Raw genomic sequence first — 17,339 nt, 5'->3', positions numbered from 1 at the left:
ACGTGCTCAGTGTGAACCTGCTTTCATCTGTGAAGAGCACAGGGCGCCAGTGGCGAATTTGCCAATCTTGGTGTTCTCTGGCAAATGCCAAACGTCCTGCACGGTGTTGGGCTGTAAGCACAACCCCCACCTGTGGACGTCGGGCCCTCATACCACCCTCATGGAGTCTGTTTCTGACCGTTTGAGCAGACACATGCACATTTGTGGCCTGCTGGAGGTCATTTTTGCAGGGCTCTGGCAGTGCTCCTCCTGCTCAAAGGCGGAGTTAGCGGTCCTGCTGCTGGGTTGTTGCCCTCCTACGGCCTCCTCCACGTCTCCTGATGTACTGGCCTGTCTCCTGGTAGCGCCTCCATGCTCTGGACACTACGCTGACAGACACAGCAAACCTTCTTGCCACAGCTCGCATTGATGTGCCATCCTGGATGAGCTGCACTACCTGAGCCACTTGTGTGGGTTGTAGACTCCGTCTCATGCTACCACTAGAGTGAAAGCACCGCCAGCATTCAAAAGTGACCAAAACATCAGCCAGGAAGCATAGGAACTGAGAAGTGGTCTGTGGTCACCACCTGCAGAACCACTCCTTTATTGGGGGTGTCTTGCTAATTGCCTATAATTTCCACCTGTTGTCTATTCCATTTGCACAACAGCATGTGAAATTTATTGTCAATCAGTGTTGCTTCCTAAGTGGACAGTTTGATTTCATAGAAGTGTGATTGACTTGGAATTACATTGTGTTGTTTAAGTGTTCCCTTTATTTTTTTTGAGCAGTGTATATACTCCCTTGTCTCTGTAGTTTTCCATGTCTGGTCTAACAGGCTGGGTAACCAGGGGTAGATCAACTTTGTTACTAATATCAGAGATTAGGGATGTTTCTACTTTAGGTCTATAAAACCTTTTTTGGAACATAAACAATAATACGCTTATCTAGAACGCTTGGCCCCACTACATCCTGCTAACTGTAGCTGCCCCAGAGAACTCAACATGTCAAGTTTATTTTACAAGCAGAAAAGTAAACAAAGTGTACTTTAAGACAAAACGTGGGGTTGCATGTAGCCTAGTCAGTGTATGGAAAAGAAAAACAGTATATACATTACTTGCATACATGGTACAGAAATAGTACTGTAAAGATGACCAGTTTCACGTCAATGTTCCATCAGAGGGCGCCTAGTCAGAGTGGAAGAGGTGGAATGTTCTGTCAGAGATATCTCTGGTTCTGTTCATGATGTTATGAGACGAGTTTCCTGTGTGCCGAGCTCTCATTCAGTAGTGATTCGATTCTATTCTACTTCCTCCATAAAGTAGCTAGGACGGGCGTTTCACAGCTAGCACAAGTGTTTGCGCGAAAGAAGGATGGCAGTGAACTTAAGTAAAAACGGAATTTCCCTGACAAATGCTTACAAAGAGGTTGTAGATGAGAAATCCAACACCAACTGGTAAGGACGGTAGCTAGCTTTAATTGCCTCGCCATAACATGTTGCATCCGCTATGTTTAAGTAGCTAGCTCCCTAGCTAACATGTATTTCCTCTCGTACTTAGCTATCATATCAGTTAGCTAGCTCGCTAGTTGTGAAATGAAAATGAATTGTGTTACAACGAAGCAGTATGATGATTATTGCCATGTTTCTTCGAGGTAAATCTGATGACCTTGTCTGGCAATTTCCTTAGCTTGTTAACTAGCTATCTAACGTTAGCTAACTAGTTAATGATGGTGCTATATAACATGACTGTTAGCCTATTTGAGTTACCTGTTTGCGTTTTTTTTATTTTATTGGATTCATTCACATTGCAATGCCTAAACTTGTATGCAGCTAACTAATTTGTGTTAGCTAGTTAGTCAGAATTTGTACTAGAGAAAATACGTTTCTGGAGCATCAAGTTAATTTTCTGTGTCACTGTTCAAATAAAACCTGTTGGTGTCGGTGTTTAAACATGACCCTAATTAACCTGCTTTAGTTGACAAGACTGGGTTTATCAAACCCAGAGGGTTTTAGTCGTAGCACACATCCTGTTGCTGAATGAAAAGTTCTTTAGGTCAACCATGGCATGGGGACCAGACTTGGCTAACTAAAAGAAGCTCTCATACGTGTTTTTAGACATTTCTCACCATATAATTACACCGAACAAAAATAAACGCAACATGCAACAATTTCAAAGATTTTACGGAGTTACAGTTCAAAAAGAAAATCGGTCAATTGAAATTAACTCATTCGGCCCTAAGCTATGAATTTCACATGACTGGGAATATAGGTATGCATCTGTTAGTCACAGATACCTTTAAAAAAAAAATGTAGGGGCATGGATCAGAACCAGGTGTGACCACCATTTGCCTCGTGCAGCGTGACACATCCTTTGCATAGAGTTGATAAGGCTGTTGATTGTGGAATGTTGTTCCACTCCTCAATGGCTGTGCGAAGTTGCTGATATTGGCGGGAACTGGAACATGCTGTTGTACACGTCGATACAGAGCATGCCAAACATGCTCAATGGTTGACATGTCTAGTGAGTATGCAGACTATGAAAGAATGGGGACATTTTCAGCTTCCAGGAATTGTGTACAGGGCTGTGCATTATCATGCTGAAACATGAGCGGATGACTGGCACGACAATGGGCTTCAGGATCTCATCATGGTATCTCTATGCATTTAAGTTTCCATCGATTTTAAAATGCAATTGTGTTCATTGTCCATAGCTTATGCCTGCCCATACTATAACGCCACCATGGGGCACTCTGTTCACAACGTTGACATCAGCAAACCGCTTGCCCACATGTCGCCATACATATGCTGTCTGCCATCTGCCCGGTACAGTTGACACCGGGATTCATCTGTAAAGAGCACACTTCTCCAGCGTGTCAGTGGCCATCGAAGGTGAGCATTTGCCCACTGAAGTCGGTTATGTCCCCAAACTTCAGTCAGGTCAAGACCCTGGTGAGGACGACGAGCACGCAGATGAGCTTCCCTGAGACGGTTTGACAGTTTGGGCAGAAATAATTTGGTTGTGCAAACCCACAGTTTCATCAGCTGTCCGGATGGTTGGTCTCAGATGATCCCGCAGGTGAAGAAGCTGGATGTGGAGGTCCTGAGCTGGCGTGGTTACACGTTGTGAGGCCGGTTGGATGTATGCCAAATTCTCTAAAACGACATTGGAGGTGAATTATGGTAGAGAAATGAACATTCAATTCTCTGGCAACAGCTCTGGTGGACATTCCTGCAGTCAGCATGCCAATTGCACGCTCCCTCAGCTTGAGGCATCTGGTATTGTGATACAACTGCACATTTTTTTTGAGTGATATTTTATTGTCCCCAGCACAAAGTGCACTTGTAATGATCATGCTATTTAATCAGTTTCTTGAAATGCTACAACTGTTAGGTGGATGGATTATCCTGGCAAAGGAGAAATGCTCACTAACAGGGATGTAAACAAATGTGTGCACAATTTTTAAAGCAATAAGCTTTTTGTGAGTATGGAACATTTCTGGGATATTTCACCTCATAAAACATGGGACCAACACTTTACATATTTTTGTTCCGTATACATAGTAATGCACTATTACAAAAGCTCTACATTTTGCACACTTTAAGTTGCACTATGCTGAAATCGCTCCGCCATTTCCTGTTTGTTCAAATTCTAATAGTTTGCCTAATTTCAGTATATGTGACAATACAAGCAAGTATAGTGTACCATCTAAACCCGAAAATATAGTATTTTCAGCTCTTTGAAGCTGATGTACAAAACCGAAAGTAAAAGATGCAAAAATGAAACTTAAGAACGGGAAGCATAGAAATAGCTCACATAGACTCCCGAGTGGCGCAGTGTTCTAAGGCACTGCATTGCGGTGCTTGAGGCTTCTTTAAAGACCCAGGTTTGATCCCGGGCTGTGTCGCGACCGGGAGACCAATGAGGCGGTGCACAATTGGCCCAGCGTCTTCCGGGTTAGGGGAGGGTTTGGCTGGCTGGGATGTACTTGTCCCATTGCGCTCTAGCAACTCCTGTGGCGGGCATGGCACATGCGCGCTGATTTTGGTTGCCAGTTGTATGTTGTTTCCTCTTGACACATTGGTGCGGCTGGCTTCCGGGTTAAGCGATCAGTGTCAAGAAGCAGTGCGGCTTGGCAGGGTTGTGTTTCGGAGGATGCATGGCTCTCGACCTTCGCCTCCGTACGGGAGTTGCCGCGATGGAACAAGGCTGTAACTACCAATTTGGCTATCATGAAATGGAACAGATCTACCGCTTCTTTGACTTGCTTTTGATGAGGATGATAGATCTATATCTCACTTTTCAATGTGAATTTGGTGGGTCACCCAAAAAGTTACATACTGCAGCTTTAATGGTTCCGATCCGAAGTTATGCAGTTCAATCAAGTGTCATGTTTTGAGTAAGGCACATCACTTAGCCAGGTTGCTTCAGGATTCTATTCTGCAATAGCTTGCTAAGTGTGGTTGTGAATACTGATGCTGACAGTCTGTTTAAACTGCTTATTAGGCTACCAATCTAAAATTTTGCAATTGTTGTGTGATCCTGTAACCTGGTGTTCTTCTCTGCAGGGCCTTGTTCACCTACGAGGGGAACACTAATGATATACGATTGGCAGAGAAGGGAGGTGAGTGTGGTAGACAGAATCCAAGAAAGGCTCTAACATGTAAATATATTCTGTTTGGTTTTGAGTCTGCAATGTTGTCTGAGATCATCACCCTCACTTATGGTGTGCAACTGAATTGCTCTCAACGCACAGTAAGGCAATTTAAAAGATGCAAGTAAAGGTAAATGTTAATCTTTTGCAGTAGTGGCACAATTTTATTGTTTGGGTAAGTCTCCCAGACAGGTTTCTTTCAGAAGATAACTATTTGCATATGTGAAAAGAAAGATAACCAAGCATGTGTAATGTAGTAGAGGAAAATATTTACATTTTAGTCATTTAGCAGACGCTCTTATCCAGAGCGACTTAGGTTAGAGTTAGTGCATTCATTTTAAGGTAGCAAGGTGAGACGACCACATGTCAGTCATAGTAAGTTGGCAAAAAATGTCCTCAAAGTAGCTATCATTAAGTAGAAAGTGTACCCAAACGCGCTTTAGCCAAGATTGAAAAATAAGAGAATCAGGTGCTTGACTGAGGGACATGAAAATCCCAAAAAGAATCCTTGCCCCAGGACACTTCAACAGGTGACTATCCAGGAATATAAAGAAAATGAGCACTCTGTTTCTGCATAGATCTGATAATTAATTGACGTGGTATACAAAAAGGCTTACGCTGGTGTATTCGCCTTTTCGGGGGGCAGGGCGATTAATCAAGATACTTACAACTAGGGTTGGAAACTTTGCAGTAAAATGCCGGAATTTTCCCAAAAATTTTCCAATGGAAATTAGGCCCTGGAATTTGGGGGATTTTGCTAAAATTCATCAAAAAAAGTTTGCTTATAACAGTGAACCTTTTTTTGTGAGATACACAAGGCAATTCTAGGTCTTGTGGCATATTCTGGTTAAACTATCCCCAATTCAATGGAATTGCAACCTTCTGCATGCACAGTGCATTCTTCCATCACATGTACAGCTGATTCTCAAGATCTTGCACACTGAGATGCTATTGAGCCCACACTACTACACTGTCTGAGCTAAGGACTACATGCTTTCTGGTAAGTTTTGATTACAATACTGGGTGGGGTGAATATATTTTATATGACATGAATGACTTTTTGTTAACTAGTAAATAGTAGCCTACAGCAAAGTGTGTTTAAATAATTTCTAACTTATTAACAATTTCTGATGGTTAGTTCTTGCTACCATGTAGGTTTTAGATTGCTTGAGCCTGCTAACTGAGGAGTGTTAATTCACCTGTTTCCATACATGTTTCATTTTAAAACATTTATCTTGCAAAGGAGTTGTTTAATCTAACTGCTTAACTATTTATCTGCATATGGAATTGTATTTGGGGGTTTTTTCACTCATTTTTTCCCTAATCTTTACAGGGAAATGCTACGGCACCATCTGATGTGTGGAGACATTTCACTGCAGCTAATGTAGAAGGAAAAGCTGTGTACATTTACAAATACTGTGCCAACTCATATGTGAAGAATGCAACAAAGATGCTGAATCATCTGGCCAAGTGCATAAAGTTCCCTCAGTTTTCACAACAAGCGACCTCTGACAAAAGTCCCTCTACTTCTATTCGAGGTGAAAAGGATGAATCAGACACTTTATCGATAGCAACAGCTCATGGTTCTCCTAGAATCAGAAGTTTTTTTTTCACTCAATGGAGGAACATAGTCAGAAATGCTGATGAATGTCTTGCTCGAGCTGTGTATGCAACTGGTTCACCTTTGATGCTCACAGGCATGGTGTATTGGAAGAGATTTCTGAATGTTCTTTGCCCAGCATGCACCCCTCCAACCAGACATGCGTTATCTACTCATTTTCTGGATGCAGAGTTCAACAGAGTTCAAGTGAAGGTCAAGCAAATCATAGAGAAAGCAGACTGTATTGCAATAATCTCTGGTGGGTGGTCGAATGTTCGTGGACAAGGAATAATTAACTACATCTCCACACCTAACCAGTATTCTACAAGCGCACAGACACAAGGGACAACAGACACACCGGTCTCTACATTGCAGGTGAGCTGAAGGCAGTCATCAATAACCTTGGACCACAGAAGGTATTTCCACTGGTGACAGACAATGCTGCGAACATGAAGGCTGCTTGGTCTAAAGTGGAGGAGTCCTACCGTCACATCACACCCATTGGCTGTGCTGCTCATGCATTGAATCTGCTCCTCAAGGCCATCATGGCACTGAAAACAATGGATACAGTACAAGAGAGCAAAGGAAATGGTTAGGTATGTGAAGGGTCATCAAGTTATAGAAGCAATCTACCTCACCAAGGAAAGTGAGAAGAATAAGAGCACCACATTGAAGCTGCCCAGCAACACCCATTAGGGTGGTGTTGTCATCATGTTTGACAGTCCTGGGGGGGAAGGCGTCTCTCCAAGAAATGGTCATATCATAGTCTGCCGATATGGACAATCCCATCAAGAGGATCCTCCTGGATGATGTATTTTGGGAGAGAGTGGTATGCAGCCTGAAACTCCTGAAACCTAAAGCAGTAGCCATTGCACGGATTGAGGGAGACAATGCCATCCTGTCTGATGTTCAGACTCTGCTTGCAGATGTAAGAGAAGAAATCCATACTGCCCTGCCCACTTCACTGTTTCTCCAAGCAGAGGAAACTGCAGTTCTGAAATACATCAAAAAGCGTGAAGACTTCTGCCTGAAGCCCATACACGCCGCAGCGTACATGTTGGACCCCAAGTATGCAGAAAAGAGCATCCTGTCGTGTGCAGAGATTAACAAGGCCTATGGTGTCATTTCATTTCACCTATGGTGTCACTTCATTTCATGAAGCTGCCAGTTGAGGACTTGAGGTGTCTGTTTCTCAAACTAGACACTAATGTACTTGTTCTCTTGCTCAGTTGTGCACCGGGGCCTCCCACTCCTCTTTCCATTCTGGTTGGAGCCAGTTAGCGCTGTTCTGTGACGGGAATAGTACACAGCGTTGTACGAGATCTTCAGTTTCTTGGTAATTTCTTGCATGGAATAGCCTTCATTTCTCAGAACAAGAATAGACTGATGAGTTTCAGAAGAAAGGTCTTTGTTTCTGGCCATTTTGAGCCTGTAATCGAACCCATAAATGCTGATGCTCCAGATACTCAACTAGTCTAAAGAAGGCCTGTTGTATTGCTTCTTTAATCAGAACAGTTTTCAGCTTTGCTAACATAATTGCAAAAGGGTTTTCTAATGATCAATTAGCCTTTTAAAATGATCAACTTGGATTAGCTAATACAACGTGCCATTGGAACACAGGAGTGATGGTCGCTGATAATGGGCCTCTGTACGCCTATGTCGATATTCCATTAAAAACCTGCAGTTTCCAGGTACAATAGTCATTTACAACACTAACAATGTCTACATCGTATTTCTGATTAATTTAGTTATTTTAATGGACAACATGTGCTTTTCTTTAAACTTAAATTTCTAAGTGACCCCAAACTTTTGAACGGTAGTGTATGTTGAAAATGTTTTTGGGAGATGCGACGGATCATTCAATATTCCCTTTCTTTTGTTGTTCAGTGAAATCATCCCATGTGAAGAGTCAACTCATTTAATTAAAAGTTAAATTTGTAAAAAAAAAATCTATTGGAAGGATTTAATAATTTGCAATTATGTCTACTTATGATCAGGTCAAATGTTTATGTTTCTGTCGCCATATGATATGGTAAATGTATCCAATGCAAAAAAACATCTACATTTAATTCCCACGGAAAGTTTCCACCTCTGAATATTCCCCAAAATCTGCAACCCTACTTACAACACACACACACTGTCAAAAATAGAGCATGTTGAAAAAGGGAGTCATTTGCCATATATTGTGTACATAATGTAGGCTATACACAGTAATGTACATAACAGACTTTGCATAGAACATAAATTCTACAATGTTCCCGATACTGGTGTGTTCAGATGGTGGACTGGAGGAACTGGTGGAGGAACTTAGCAGCGGTAAAATAATGTACGCTTTCTGTCGTGTCGAGGACCCAAACTCTGGCCTGTGCAAATACGTCCTGATCAACTGGGTGAGTGCTGCACTACACTCCCTTTTCTTCCAAAGGTGGCACTCCTCTGTATTTTGTAAATCAGGTTGTCAAGTTGAATGAATCTTATGAGTATTTGTGTTTCAGACTGGAGAAGGTGTGAAAGACGCCAGGAAAGGACTATGTGCCAATCATGTCAGCTCCATAGCTAATTTTCTCAAGGTAATATAATTTGGCATGGTTTAGACCCCTCCAACTCTGGACCTCGAAGCCAGTTCCACTGCATTTTTTTTTTTAAATTGTTCCCTTCAAATTAGGGACTGATTTAGACCTGGGACACCAGGTGTGTGCAATTCATTATCAGGTAGAACTGAACCAGCAGGCTCCGGACCTCATAGGCTAATAGTTGAGTACCCCTGGTCTAGGCATTTTCTCCATACAGACTGCTTATGTTTAGTTAATGATCAAAATCAACTACTTTTGGTCATGTAGTGTAATTGCGTAGTATGTGGACACCTGCTCATTGAACGTCTCATTCCAAAATCATGGACATGAATGGAGTTGGTCTCCCCTTTCATGCTATAGCCTCCACCCTTCTCGGAAGGCTTTCCACTAGATGTTGGAACATTGCTGAGGGAACTTGCTTCCATTCATCCACGAGCATTAGTGATGCCGGTTACTGATGTTGGACGATTGGGCCTAGCTCACAGTCGGTGTTCTAATTCATCCCAAAGGTGTTCAATCGGGTTGAGGTCAGGGCTCTGTGCAGGCCAGTCAAGTTCTTACACACTGACCTCGACAAATCATTTCTGTATGGACCTCGCTTTGTGCATGGATTGTCATGCTGAAACAGGAAAGGGCCTTCCCCAAACTGTTGCCACAAAGTTGGAAGCACAGAATCATCTAGAATGTCATTGTCATGCTCGGCCATGGAAACCCATTTCATGAAGCTCCCAACGAACAGTTATTTTGCTGACGTTGCTCCCAGAGGCAGTTTGGAACTCGGTAGTGAGTGTTTCCACCGAGGACAGATTATTTTTACGAGCTTCAGCACTTGGCTGTCACTTTTTGTCAGATTGTGTGGCCTACCACTTTGTGGATGAACCGTTGTTGCGCCAAGACGTTTCCACTTCACAATAACAGCACTTACAGTTGAGCGGGGCAGCTCTAGCAGGGCAGAAATTTGACGTATTTGACTAGTTGGAAAGGTGGCATCCTGTGATGGTGCCACATAGAAAGTCTGAGCTCTTCAGTAAGACCATTCTACTGCCAATGTTTGACTATGAAGTTTTCATGGCTATGTCCTCGATTTTATACACCTGTCAGCAACGGGTGTGGCTGAAATAGTCGAATGCACTAATTTGAAGGGGCGTCAACATACATTTGTGCATATACACTTGCAACACTAACCTCAACAGAACATGAAATTAAGAACAATTGCAGGAAAGACTGAGTAGACACCCCTGTTAGTGCCAGTAATAGCTTTTGAGTGTTAGAGTTAAGCAGAAGTTGGATGCTACTTATGGTGAATTATTGGTTGTGGTTTCTGAATCAGCTCTTGAAGTGGTCTGTTATCAGTTGTTATCATGAAAGTCACCTTGCTAACTGCATGTCAACAAATCCTATGGGTGGTGGCTGTCATATCAAATATCCCTCCTGTTGACAGCCCTTTCATGGCCTTATCTGGCTGAAATGTGTGACGCGTGTTGTTTGTAGCTAAAATGTCTGCTGTAATTCCAGGGAGCCCATGTCACAATAAACGCCCGTGCAGAGGAGGATGTGGAACCTGAGGCTATTATGCAAAAGGTGGCCAAGGCATCAGGGGCCAACTACAGCTTCCACAAAGAGTCCAACAAGTTCCGAGACGCTGGTCCCCAGGGACCTGTGGTACGTACCAAATATATCATCTTATCCTTTTAGAAATTAAAATCAGAACATTTTAGTTATGCATTGAGTTTGTTTCATCAGATGTTAAGTGTCTGTAGACATGTTTTGTACAGGCAGGTTGCACTGTTAGGCAAGTTGCTTTGTGGTCAGAAATTCTCATATCTAATTTGTTTCGGTTAATCACTTGTCTGCCTGTGGACATTTTTGGTAAGATTCATTGCACAAGGCTGCGGATGAGAGATTCTCAGTGTGGGTTTGTTTCCAACATGTTGGATGTTGTGACTTGCAGAGCTGGTTGTTTACAATGACTCATGTGCAGTAGAATCCAGGGGCTTAGTTGAGCTCATGATTGTTGGCCAGGGCTGGAGCCAGAGAGGCCAGGCCAGGACAGGCTGTTTAAAGCCTGTTAACTCGGCATAATAAACCGACATGCTGTGTCAGTACTGGATCTAGGTGGGGGGTTGGTGTCTATGAGTGCCAATTTGTTTTTTGTTGTGTTTAACTAACGCTTGTATTTTGTTGTGACAGGGCTCTGTGTATCAGAAGACCAACGCCATGTCTGAAATCAAACGGACCAATAAAGACAACTTCTGGGCGCAGGCAGAGGTGAGTCAGCCCCAACACCTTACTGCCACTACAGGGACTCCATGGTGTCCCCCTCCCAGAGTGCAAAGAACCTTGGCGTGGCTCCAGCAGGTTAATGCTCTACAACATCCGTAGAGTATGACCCTACCTCACACAGGAATGGCGCAGGTCCTAATCCAGGCACTTGTCCTATCCCATGTAGAATACTGCACGTAACTCGCTGTTGGCTGGGCTCCCCGCTTGTGCCATCAACCTTCCTAAGTTCTCCATGTCGCCACGCTCCTCCGCACACGCCACTGGCGTCCAGTCGAAGCTTACATCATCTTCCAGACCCTGGTACTTACCTACAGAGCAGCAATGTGAAGCCCCTCCTTACCTTCAAGCTATGCTCAAACACTATATCCCAAACCAAGCACGCCACCTCTGGTCTCTTGGCCCTCCCACCCCTACAGGAGGGCAGCTCCCACTCAGCCAGTCAAAACTATTCTCTGTCCTGGCATCCCAATGGTGGAACAAGCTTCCCCCTAAAGTCAGGACAGCGGAGTCCCTGCCCATCTTCTGAAAACGTTTGAAAACCTACCTCTGAAGAGTATCTTAAATAACTCTCACATGCTTTTCTTATTAGCACTGACTTTGCTCATGAGGGAAAATGTACTTGATACGATTGTGATGTTGTCTCACCTAGTTATCTTAAGATGAATGAACTAATTGTGAGTCGCTCTGGATAAGAGCATCTGCTGAATGACAAATACTGGTTAGATTTGCTTGTGTTGCTCAGCTTGTTCTGATTAAATAGTCCTTTATGACAGTGAATACCCTAACCTGGTCTCGTGTTCTGTGTGTCTCAGAAAGATGAGGAGACGCGGCAGCGGGAGGAGCGCAGCAAGGCAGACGAAGAGCGCCAGAAGCTGGAGAAAGATCGGAAGGATCGAGAGGTCAAGGAGGCAACTCTCAGAGAGAATAGAGACAAGGAGAGGGCCTCTATGATTGACCAGCAGAAGTGAGTAAAATGGTGGTTAGTAAACTTAGCTGGAGGTGGTTATCTTATCGAGTTGACCTTATTAAGACAGCCAGGTTTCCATTAAGTCTGCTTTTCCCATTTGTTTAACAGGAAGTTCCAGCAGCAGCAGGAAGCTGAGAGCAGAGACAATGAAAAACAACAATGGGTGAGTTGTCTGCTGACTCACAGCAGGACAGGCCGGCTGACTGAGGTGAATTCAAATCAAATCCGCTATGTTTAACTGGTGTTTCATTCTCATGTAGGGGGCAGCAGATCCGTTTATGCAACATGCATCCTGCCAGAACTGGGTTCAAATACATGTGTATTTGTTATTTAAATAGGCCTACATATTTTCAAATAATGTAGCCTGACTCAGTTACTTCTATTGGAAGTATTTTCAAATAATTTCCTATAAATAGCCTACTATTTAAATGTATTTTCAAATACTATTTAAATACCTGGGTTAAATGCATGGGAGTGTATTTGAGTCAGTATATTTTAAAATACATGTCAATACTTTCCAAGTTTATTTCCAAATGCATTCCAATATTCAACTATTAGGTTTTTTTCCCCCAAAAAATATCTGAGCACTTTCTTTGAAATGTATATAAAAGTAATTGAGATATTTGAACCCAGGTTTGCACCCCACCTAAATTATCTGTTTTAAATGTGAAGGCACACATTTAGGATGTAAATATAACACAAGAACAAACTATACAGAACCGGTAGGTGTAGCCTCGTGGGTAGTGTTGAATTATGTGTGGTGCATCATCAGGAGGAGCAGGAGAAGGACTTCCAGGCAGCTCAGAAGAAAGGGATGAAGCGTGGTGAATCTGTGGAGAAAGCCAATGTGAGTTAACTGTGGCCCCCTGTAGGTTTAATAATTGTTTAAAGGTTCCCTATACCCTGTGACTCAGAACCCTCTGTTTCCTGCTTCCCTTTCCATTGACACAACCAAATCTGTTTCTTGCTTGAATCTAAACTCGCCATAGCTTCACTTACCTTCATTTTCCTGTTTGTACATTCTTTTTGCTCTACTACCATCTACTGTGGTCATGACTTCTCATCTTTGAACATCATTCAGAACACCTTTATGCATACAGTAGATGGTATTGTGTTCTTTATTAAAGAGAACATCTGGAACGTTGCTATGGCTATACAATACCCAGTGTGTCTGTCTGACCACATGGTGTGTTTCAGGAGGCGGCCTCCCTGATCTCCCAGCGCTCTATGAACCCCAGAGAGATGTTCAAGCAGAGAGAGAAGGGCATGGCCCCCAGCGCTGCAGACACCGACACCCCTGCTGCTGCCCACACCCCTGCCAGCCCCCAGCCAGGTAAGCCACCAATGTATATAAACAGCAAACAGTTGTATTGAATAGTGTAGTTCTTAAAATTGTTTTTTCCATGAGTGTTTCCTAGCTGGGCTTTCTAGCTCTGTCAGGTGGGGGATGTGGTCGTGCAGTGAGATCAGGGGATTGTCTGGGCCATGTTGAAACATGCAGGAGGAGAATCTTGTCGCATTACTCTGCCTTCATCAACTTTAACTCATTGTCTCGTATCACATCTTGTCTCTAGTCCACATCTGCTTTGTGTTGTCTCTGCTCTGCTTGGTAACCTTCCCGGCCAACCTGTCTGTCTGCTCTGGTGTGTGTTTCTCAGGGCGTTTGAACAGCCCTTTTCTCTCTAAGCAACCATGCGAGCCTGAGCCGTCCCGCTTGCCCCTGCGCCAAGCCTCCCCTCTGCCAGCAGGCTCCGCCTCTCCTGTCCCTGCTGCAGGTCTGAGCTCACTCATACTGCTGACACAAACTGACCCTTTCCCAACACACACACACATACTTCACACGTAGGTGACTGAGTGACATACAATTGCTATGTTTGTGTTTTGGTCAAATATCTACCTGATGCTACTCGCTTTAAATCCATCAATCTAAATGATTAACCTGATCCTACTCCCTTTCATCTCTTGTTAATTAAATTTAACATCACCCTCATGGCTCATAGGCCATGTCCATCATTAGATCACTGTACATCATCAATCTCATCCAGTGTCTTGTTGTTTTCCATGAGACTTGACAGATGGTTTTGTAATTATTCAGTGTCTGAATATTTGAGTGCATGCTTTAGTATGTTTGTACACTGTGTGTATCTGTGCTCGTATATCATTTGTGTACGTTGTCATAATAAGAACCCAATGTGGATGAGCCCGTTGTGGATGAATCCACTCCCAGTGTGGGTGAGCCATGCCAGTCTGAGTGCTTGGATGAGCAGGATGCAACCCCTGAGGATCAGTGGCAAGATGAAGGTGGGCCCTGCTCCCCACACACCTAAGTCTGAACACACAACAGTCCGATTCATCTCATCTATGTTTCATCATGACCCTTTCTCTGGACACATTTCATAATTACTTTGTACTCTGGATCCCTGGTGCTGCTGCTGCCACCTGTTGGTAGAGAGGTATTCCTTTTCGGATAAAGACAATGTACTTTTTCTGTTTCAGTAAAGGCAACGGCAGCTCCCACTGAGCACAACCATGCCACAGAGCCAGCCCAAAACAACCTCTATGAGGAGCCCCCAGAGGTAAATATTTGTCAACACATGAGCAGTGAGATTCATTATTTGTAAACAGCAGTAGTATACTTTTTAATCAGAAAATCCCATATCACAATCATTATTGAAATGCCATTCAAGTCAAGAGAACTTTGGTAAATATTTGTGCTTGGACTTAAATGTGAAGATCATTCTCAGAGGTATAGCACCCCTTGTTGTTCGCTCAGGTGGAAGAGAACACGAATGAGGTGGCTGCAAAGAAGACCGACCGAGGCGTCTGTGCCAGAGCTCTATACGACTACCAAGCTGGTAAGCATTGTTAGTCACAGCCTACTGACAATTTACAGTAGACACTCGGCCCACTGAACTGGTTCTCTGTGTGAACAACGTGTAACCGTGATGTTTTTCCCATATGGAGAATGTGGGTGAAACTGCTAGATGGAAACTGGCAGTCAGTGAGCAGTGGTTACCCTAGAATTCTTTTCAGCAACTGTGGCAAATTTGTGGGGGAGGCATGGTTTTAGAGGCACTCTTCTTGGCCGCATAGACAATGTTTCTGTTTTAAAGCTAATTTCCTGAAATTCTACACATTTTGCCATGGGGCTGAGAGAAACTGCAGTTTCAAAGCTAATTTCCTGCAATTCTACACTTTGCAATGTCTTATGCCTTGTTTTTATGCTATCTGGGTGATTCAAACATAACAAAATCAATGGGAACCACATGCCATGACATTTTGGGAATTTCTGATTCTCTCGTTTTTATTTTGGTGATTGTTAGTTCTCAAATATTATCTTATAAAAGAATATGTAGGTCCATTATCCTTTCTACATACTTTCAGTTTTTTTTAAGTGGGGTTCACGAAATCAGGGAAACAAACATTGGCGACGGAATAGACACCTTACAATAATACAGCAACAGATTTCCGAATGGACATGGTGATCTGAGGTATTACTCTTTTCATTTCACAGCTGATGAGACAGAGATTTCCTTCGATCCTGATGACATCCTCAATGGCATCGAGATGATTGACGAGGGCTGGTGGCGGGGCTATGGCCCAGACGGTCATTTTGGAATGTTCCCAGCCAATTACGTGGAGCTGGTCTAAGTCCATACCTTGCCCGCTCACTAGATCAGCATATAGGAGGCAGAAGAGAACCCCCCCCCCCCCCCCCCCCAGAAGAATTTGGCAGTAGGAAAACTGCTAGCTCCAGAACATAGCATGTCAGAAGTAACTCAACAGTGAACTTTTCAGAGTCAATTGCTGAACTGTATCCTTCACATTATGGACCAATGTATGAACAGTGACCAGGGGGTGCTCAAATCTATCCCTGTTGAAGAGAGAAATTCCATTATTTCATTTATGTTGTGAGAACTTAGGTGGCATTGTTTAGGTTTTGATGAAAACCCATATACTGGCCAATCCCAAACTGAATCTCTTACCTTCTGTGATGCAGTAAATTGTCAGCCTTTTTTTAATGTTTCAATTCAAGATTCCATTGTGAACATTAATAGCACTTGTACATCACTTATCTTAAACTGAAGCCAGTTTTGTTCCAGGTGTACTTTTGTTGTTATTTGTATCATTCACTCATGTCATGTTCAGGATAATAACATTTCATAGCTCACATAACGGTACCAAATATCATTTTTTTGCCTTTTCCTTAGACTGACGTTTTATGTGAGTTTGCTTAAATAATCCTGCGTGAATTTCAAACCATAGTTTGGTATTGCAGTTGAATATTTGAAAACCAAAATGTCCTATATTTGCTGTGCTCTCCTGTGTGGCTGAATTCAAGAAAAGATGGGGGTGAAAATGACACATTCATCATATCCTTGTGCAAAAGTATTATTCTTTTTTAAATATGTAATGATTATGCTACAGAGCTTGTCCACATACCCTCCCTCCCTGCCCTCTTTAGTCCCTAGAGAATTTTAATGACTGACTGTTTCAGGGACCAGTTACACGAAACAAGGCAAGAGTAATCTTTCCTCTCGTGTTGTTGAATCGTCTGGTCATTATCTGTGTCTTGGGTACAATTTGTCTCTGCTTAACCTGTCTTTCACAGTCCAGCTTCCATCAAAATGCAGGTCTGTGAATGGCTTAATTTAGCAGGCTTAAGAGAGCCATGATCAGATGCTGTTATCATGTGAGACTGCCAAATGAGGGTAAAGGAGTGGGGTGATGATGCTGTCCTCTGGAAAGTGCTTTCTCTAATTCTAATCTGTGTGGAAACTTCATAACTGTTATGCAACTTCCCTGCTTTTTAACTTATAATGAAATCATTGCAATAAAAAGTTTGTGGGACATTGTCACTTTAAATAAAGATTAAGAAATTTAAAAAGGGTCACTGTAATTTCAAGGTGCATGATGTATCCGTTGGCCTTGTTTTTCAAGAGTATATTGTAATGCAAATACTTTCGTCATAATTAAAGAGTTCAAGTAAAATGTGTACAAGTCTTACGGCATCTTTTGTAAATGTTGGTTGTGGCGGCAGTAAGTTGATTTAAACATGGGAGGGCAGTAGTAGCTAGCTGAGAATTGAATGGTGTGCAAGGAGTGAAAGCATTGGGGACATTCAAGGAGCAGGTACTGTTTGATACTGTTGCTACAGTTAGGAGTATCACTTTTAGTCTCATACATAATAAACCTTAGTTGTTTATATATATATATTCATTCTATGAGCAGTTTCCTGGAATGAGATCATAAAGGTAACGGCCGGGGATTTTTGTTATTACTTCA

At 42.8% G+C, this 17,339-nt stretch overlaps 1 protein-coding gene across 3 annotated transcripts; it reads left to right on the top strand.

The window, feature by feature from the left end:
- The first annotated feature begins 1,225 nt into the window (after positions 1-1,225).
- On the top strand, positions 1,226-17,049 carry LOC120063240 (drebrin-like protein B). Of its 3 annotated transcripts, XM_039013481.1 has the most exons (15): positions 1,226-1,433; positions 4,545-4,600; positions 8,508-8,620; positions 8,726-8,800; positions 10,319-10,465; positions 10,994-11,071; positions 11,899-12,050; positions 12,162-12,216; positions 12,826-12,900; positions 13,251-13,386; positions 13,712-13,828; positions 14,238-14,354; positions 14,550-14,629; positions 14,827-14,908; positions 15,568-17,049. In XM_039013481.1, exons 1-15 carry the CDS (start codon positions 1,351-1,353, stop codon positions 15,702-15,704), a joined length of 1,503 nt encoding a protein of 500 aa, XP_038869409.1. In that variant the 5' UTR covers positions 1,226-1,350; the 3' UTR covers positions 15,705-17,049. The 3 variants fall into 3 exon arrangements, with proteins under 3 accessions (XP_038869409.1, XP_038869410.1, XP_038869411.1); XM_039013482.1 differs by lacking the exon at positions 13,712-13,828; XM_039013483.1 differs by lacking the exons at positions 1,226-1,433; positions 4,545-4,600 and adding an exon at positions 7,216-7,566.
- Positions 17,050-17,339: the final 290 nt, after the last annotated feature.

The sequence above is a fragment of the Salvelinus namaycush genome, chromosome 18 (genome assembly GCF_016432855.1).
Source record: "Salvelinus namaycush isolate Seneca chromosome 18, SaNama_1.0, whole genome shotgun sequence".
In the NCBI taxonomy this organism is placed as follows: Eukaryota; Metazoa; Chordata; class Actinopteri; order Salmoniformes; family Salmonidae; genus Salvelinus; species Salvelinus namaycush.
This window is presented reverse-complemented; position numbering and strand designations above follow the sequence as displayed.

Coding starts and splice junctions, on each gene's coding strand:
- LOC120063240 (XM_039013481.1), top strand. CDS start 1,351: ATGGCAGTGAACTTAAGTAAAAACGGAATTTCCCTGACAAATGCTTAC. Junction 13,387..13,711: donor CCCTGCCAGCCCCCAGCCAG/GTAAGCCACCAA, acceptor TGTGTTTCTCAG/GGCGTTTGAACAGCCCTTTT. Junction 14,355..14,549: donor GGATCAGTGGCAAGATGAAG/GTGGGCCCTGCT, acceptor TTTCTGTTTCAG/TAAAGGCAACGGCAGCTCCC.